The sequence below is a fragment of the Echinops telfairi genome, unplaced genomic scaffold (assembly GCF_000313985.2).
Source record: "Echinops telfairi isolate 266 unplaced genomic scaffold, ASM31398v2 ScPeMD7_3533;HRSCAF=4204_0, whole genome shotgun sequence".
In the NCBI taxonomy this organism is placed as follows: domain Eukaryota; kingdom Metazoa; phylum Chordata; class Mammalia; order Afrosoricida; family Tenrecidae; genus Echinops; species Echinops telfairi.
The window spans coordinates 7,831,551-7,837,802 of NW_022107431.1; the positions used below are offsets into that span (position 1 = coordinate 7,831,551).

The 6,252-nt window shown below is 40.9% G+C and overlaps 1 protein-coding gene across 3 annotated transcripts in view; it reads left to right on the plus strand.

Annotated features, from left to right (window-relative positions):
• The window catches only part of SLC22A2 (solute carrier family 22 member 2), a 43,645-nt gene that overhangs the window by 33,366 nt on the left and 4,027 nt on the right, over positions 1-6,252 (plus strand). For 2 of the 3 annotated variants that reach the window (XM_004701918.2, XM_045294450.1), the window contains one exon: positions 2,945-3,044. In XM_004701918.2, the coding sequence (XP_004701975.1) occupies positions 2,945-3,044 (100 nt within the window). The remainder of the gene's footprint in view (positions 1-2,944; positions 3,045-6,252) is intronic. The other variant, XM_045294449.1, reaches the window with a different exon arrangement.

The window sequence follows — 6,252 nt, forward strand, 5'->3', positions numbered from 1 at the left end:
TAGGTAAAACTGTTCATCAAGCTTTCTATTTAGAGATTCCAGAAAGATTGTGTAACAGTGTGTGACAAAAAAACCTAATTTGTGTCAGACAGGGGACTGGTTTTGCCACCACAATAATGCACCTACTCACACAGGCATCTCAGTGTGCCAGTTTATTGGCAAAAACAGCATGCCTCTCTTGCCCCATGCACCTGACTCACCTGACCTCGCTCCCTGTGGCTTCTTTTTGATTCTGTGAATGAAGAGGGACATGAAAGGACAGCAATTTGACAACACAGAAGAGGTGAAGGGAAAAAATGAGGGAGGTCCTGTCAGCCATCTAAACAAATGAGTTTGAAAAATGTTTCCAAGAATGGAATCACAGATTTGACAAATGTAATAAGTGTAATTAAGGTGATAAAGTTGTTTTGTAAAAATAAATAAATACATAGCTTTGAAAAAACTGGGTTTTTGGGGTGTCCCTTGTAAGCCAGCAGAAAGATCAGTGAGGCTAGAGTTGGGTGAGCAGAGAAGAGAAGAAGGAGGGCAGAGAGCAGGGGGAAGATGGGTCCTCAAATATTTGGAAACCAACCCAGTCTCTACAACAAGATTCAAAAAAGATCATTAAGAACCTCAGCAGAAGCTGTACCAAAAAATTCATCGTCCATGTGTAAGGGAAATAAATTTGACCTAGGCCTTGAGCCGTTGATAGAGTATAAAAAGAGAGAGTCCCTTTGATCTTGGTAAGAAGGATACATTTGGACTCAAAGAAAAGAAAAGGCTCATTTGCCACTGGCCCCTGCAACGAACAGTATTAACGTTGTCATCAGACCAAGTTTTCCAGTGTTAGAGTTCAATAATAGATGAGCCTGGAGCAAATGATGGCATTGAACCAAATGGAAATGTTGTCATATTTGATATTGCCAATGACATTGGGCAGTAGAGTAGGGAAAGCAAAAATGGAAGGAAATTCAGGAGATACAAATAGCCTTGCATTACATGGAGATAGGGAATTTCATTAAAAAGTGTTTTGTTTTATTTTAACGAGGGAAATAAAAATAATGTAACTGCTAAAAACTGGCAAGAAGAGGGAGAAAGGGCTAGAAGGGTCTTTTTTTATCTCTCATAATGGAATATCAGTGCATATTATCTCAATCTGATAGATCACGAAGAAAGTGCTTAATTAAGTATATTATTTGACCTTAACAGTCACTAGAATGAGTAAAAACAGATCCAGACAAAAGTGTTTGCTTCAAGGAACTAAAAGGTGGAAGTAAACTACACCTTACAACTAAAAGGTGTAAGGGGTGGAGCAAGAGACTGTCATTTTGTCAAGACAAATCCTTTGAGTGTGTTACTGTGATGAAATGAATGAATGAATGAAATAAGCCTTTCAGAGGCAAACTTAGGGTACCATTGTTTGATTTTAGCTTCAATCAAACCTGTTGGAAAGATTACCCAGAGACCAAGCAAAACAGATCATCTTCTCTGATTCATTGCCTTATCTATAGAATGAGAATTTTAATACTAAAAGTCGGAGTTTGGGTAAGGAGTGAGCCAATACATATTAGATGCTTAGTCTTGCTCCCAATACACTGTAAAAGTCAGGGGTGGGAGAATGAAACAAAAACATTGCTAATGAGTCAATAGAAACTCAATAGGACAGTATAAAACTACCCCATAGGGTTCCTAAGGTTGTAATCTTTACAGAGGAGCCCTGGTGTAGCCGGAAGATTGGCATCTCATGCCTACCAGCTGCTTCCACTGGAGAGAGATGAGGCAGTCTGCTTCCATGAGGATGTATAGCCTTGGGACCCCTGGGAGGCAGTTCTACTCTGCCGTATAGCGTCCCTAGCAGTTGGGACCAACCTGATCTCAGTAGAGAGGGTGAGGACTCTTCATAGATACAGACTGCCACATCATCCTCCCTCAGAGCAACGGGTTGGTTTGCACTGCCAACCTTTTGGGTGCAGCTGAGCATTTGGGCTCTACACCGCCAGCGCTCCTTCAATACATTATAAATCATTTATAAACACTAGGAAAATGTTGTCTGTTGGTCTCAAGTAGAACATACATAGTCCTAGCATCAGGACCCATCAACTTCAGTGTACTTGCGAGGGCTTACTTAGGTCACATGTTAATTAATGGCAAGGTTTGAAATCTCCAGGGCTGTCTACTTTAAGCCTAAGTTCTTTCCAGATCTGAATGGGATTTAGCAAAAGACCCACATCCTGCTTTGGCTCACAGGGACTGACTACAGCACCTTGGTTGGCTGTGTTTTTCCTCTGTCTGTTCCCATCACCAACATTGAGTGCGGACAGCACTCACAGGCCAGAGATGGTGGCGTCCAGCATTCTGCAAAACCCCCAAGACAGAGGATCACCCACAGATAGAAACAGAATTTCTGAAGTCCAAAACGTGCATGGGAATTTAAATTAACAAAAGCATCGAAATACCCCTAGCACATGCAAAAGGTTACAGTTGAAGAAAAAGAAAAAAGGAAACACAGGAATGATTCAAACACCTGACTTTGGACCGAAAACCTTTTAAAATGATTCTGTGCAGTGATACTTCTATTTGCTAATAATGATCCAAACTTCTGACTTATTTTTAATATTAAGTACTTTGTGCTGGCAGGATTATGTCCTTCTTTTTTATAACAGTTAATTCTTCTTCAGAGTTATTTTCTAACCCCGAAGTATCTCAATATGGGGACAATGTCCTGTAGCCTAGAATAACCTTGGCCCCAAACTAGAAGTACATATTTCATTTCCCTTTTAGGAATTGTAACCCAGTAGAGTTTGAAGCTGGCATAATATTTATGGTGGAAAATAAGGCAGTCAGAAATGGTGCAGGAACCTGTAAATAAGGGTTAGAGAATGCAAAAATAGATATAAGGGAAGATCTAATATCATAACTTGCATTTTAAAGTTCCTAATGTGATTTGCATATGTTTGGCTTGCAGCGGTGGTCGGCCTGATCGCTGGAGGGCTGGTGTTGCTGCTGCCAGAGACCAAAGGGAAGACTTTACCTGAGACGATAGAGGAAGTGGAAAATATGCAAAGGTAGGTAGCTGAAATTCCTAAGTAAGCATTACTGTGTTTGGAACAAGTCCATAGCCAACTGGAAAAAAAGACGAGATTGAATCTATACCTCACACCATACATTCAGAACATTTTTAACAATATCAAACACTTAAAAATTTTTAATAAAAGAAACAGTAAAATGATGAAACTATAGAATTTATTTATACCTTCACAGTGGGAAAGGTATTTCTAAATCGGACACAAAATGTAAGACCCATAAAGAAATATCAATAAGATTATCTTCATAAAAATTTTAAATTCTGCAGTAAAAAGCCAGTATCAGCCAAAAATAAACAGAAAAAGACAACCTTGGAGAAAACACTACTCTATAAAGAGCTAATTCTGTAAAAGAGTTCTAATACATCTATAAGGGCAACTACTCAATAGGAAAAAGATGGGCAAAGGGCTATAACGGATAATTCAGTGAAAAGGTAATAAAAAGAGCTCTTAAATATATGAAAATATGCTCAATGTCATTCATAATAAGAAAAACAAAAATTAACACTGCTAATATCCACTTTTCCTTGGACAGTTGAGAAGTATGTTTCTTGGTGACATACTGTGTTGGAGAGAATGTAGGGAAACAGGCAGTCCCATACATCCCCAAAAGGAGCACAAATTGGAAGCTTTATTGAAGGACAACTTGACAATAGCCATCAAAATTGAATTTACAAATGCAAATAGCCATCCACCTAGCAAGTCCATTCTTAAGACTTTATGTGTATAAAATTCTATAGATAATTATGTATTGAATAACTTTAATAAAACAGAATATTGGAACACTTAAGTGTTCCTGGTTGGGGAACCACGTACATAAATCATGGTCTGCCATTCAGCATGCCTGGTAAAAGCAACCAGAAAAACAAAAGAGGAGGCTCCTCCACAAGATGGATCGAGTGACCCAGTGGCCACAAGAGTGGCTGAAACATAACAATTGTGAAGGTGGCACAGAGCCAGGCAGTGTTTCCTTCTGGCAAACACAGGGTCACTCGGATCAGAACGGACTCGACCTAAGAACAACAACAGCAGCCACTAAAAAGAACGAGACTGCTGAATATACACTGTTAAGACCATCTAAGTCGTCCCATGAATGCAAATATATAGTCTATCATATGTAAAGAAAAGAAGAGGGAAACTTAGGCACATATTTCCTTGTATCTCTGGAAGAATATGCAAAACCAACCTAACATTGGTTGTCTGTGCAAATGGGTGACCATGGACTATCAGTGGGAGGGAGACTTCAATACATGCCATTTTGTACTTTGTGAATTTTGGATCTGCTCAAAAAGTAAACTTTTTTTTTTTAAAACCCAAAGAGGAAACTTTATGGTACTAATCCCACAGGTTTATTTATATACATTGATTTATTTTATCCATACTCTCTCTTTTTGGCCTATCGGTGCCAGGAACTGTACTGAGTTTTGTCCATGCTGCAAAATTTTCACACTTAATATATTCAGTACTTGAGCAAAATGTTGCTGGAAAAGAATCACAGGAGTCTGAGACTTTTCCTAGAATTTGAACCTTAGAGTTGGAAAGGGTCTTGGAATTCAACCAAGGTCAGCCCATAGCACAGAGTCCCAAGTATTTTACTTGGCCCACACAGTATTTTAGAAAGTGAGAAATTTCGTATAAACTGGACTTCCAGGATCTGTTTGGGGGAAAAAAAGAAACGAAGAAAGAAAGAAAGATTTTCTAATACTGACCAGGTATTTCCTCCTGGTAACAATTTACTGGAGCTGAATTAGGGCTCAGTTTTTTATTGGCCCTGCCCTCTGTGGTGATTACAGTCCCCACCATTCCCAATTGTCTTCTGCCTGGTACATTTATATTGTCTGGATGACGCCTGTGGACATTTGAGTTTAAGATCTTGATCTAGACAAACCATCCCTCTTTATCCTGGTTTCAATGCAGCTTCCCATCCACCTGAGCACCACCGCTCAACCGCTCTTTCTGCCCACGGGCACTCACCGAAGAGCCGCTCACCCACTACCTGGCCTTCCTTCTACAGCATTTCTATGTGAAGTTCCTCTGGATTTTTCCAACATCTTCACATTTCCTACCTGTAAGAGAGTAGCGGGTAGCAGTAGCATTAGAGCCCACCTTCAGGGAGGACAAGGTGAATCAAGATCAGTCCAAGGGGCTCCCTATGAAGTAGAGACCACTCTTCAATCTTTCACTGGTTCTAGAATGAGCTATCCCTACCAAAGCAGCACACTCTCGGCTTCTCTTCTGGGGTCAATGTTCCATCGAAAGGGTCAAACAAAACTCACAAACTACCATGGATAAGTAGCTGATGAAGGAAGCAACAAGCTACGGCTCAGGATCAATACACAACTTGGATCAGGCTCAGGCAAGGCAAAATGGTTCACTTGTGGCCAACAAAAAATACCCATAGCATCACCACCAAAGCTCTTGTGCATTGGGTTTTGACCCAAGGAGGAAACAGGCAATGGTGACTTGTTCAAAGACGGCAGCAGATCTCACCACTTTGAACGTCTGCTGGCTGCCATCTTCCTCCTTCCTACTCAGGTCAATATCCCACGTTCTATGCAACATAAACGCTCTAACAATCACGACTGTACCACTTCAAATCAGTTCAACGCCCTGGTACAGGAAGCCTGTCGGCAAGTCCCTCGTTTTCAGTGTAGGGCAGCTCTCTCAGCTCCCTCAGGACAAGCTTCCTCTCAGCCCTCTCAGGACAAGCTCTTCTTGATCCTGCTCTCTGCTGCCATCTGCTCGGTCACTGGGCGCCCTCCTTGCCTACTGCTGTCTTCAGTATTACAATCCTTAACTTGTGTCACAGCTCTCTTATTTTGCTTCATTTCCTTTTATTTCTTCTGCTCTCTCTTGCTTATGTTCCTTTCTGCTTGAACATGTGTGAGGTTGGCTGATTATATACCCAAACCCTTTGTTGATTTCAAAGCACAGCTCCTCCACTACAGCAATGACCTAACCAATCCCCTCTTAGTAGGCCAGAGACACTTTATTTGCATGGCCTATTGACCAATCCCTGCAAGGTGCACACCAATTCAGGCCAGGCTGCAGTCCAGGACCAGACAAAAACAGTCAAACCAGCAGAAGAACATTGGGCCTCCACTCAAGTATTTCCTCAATGCAAAAATACTTCTATTAAATTGGCATTCTATGATGCTCACCTTCCCGACACAACCGCTGAAGACAAAGC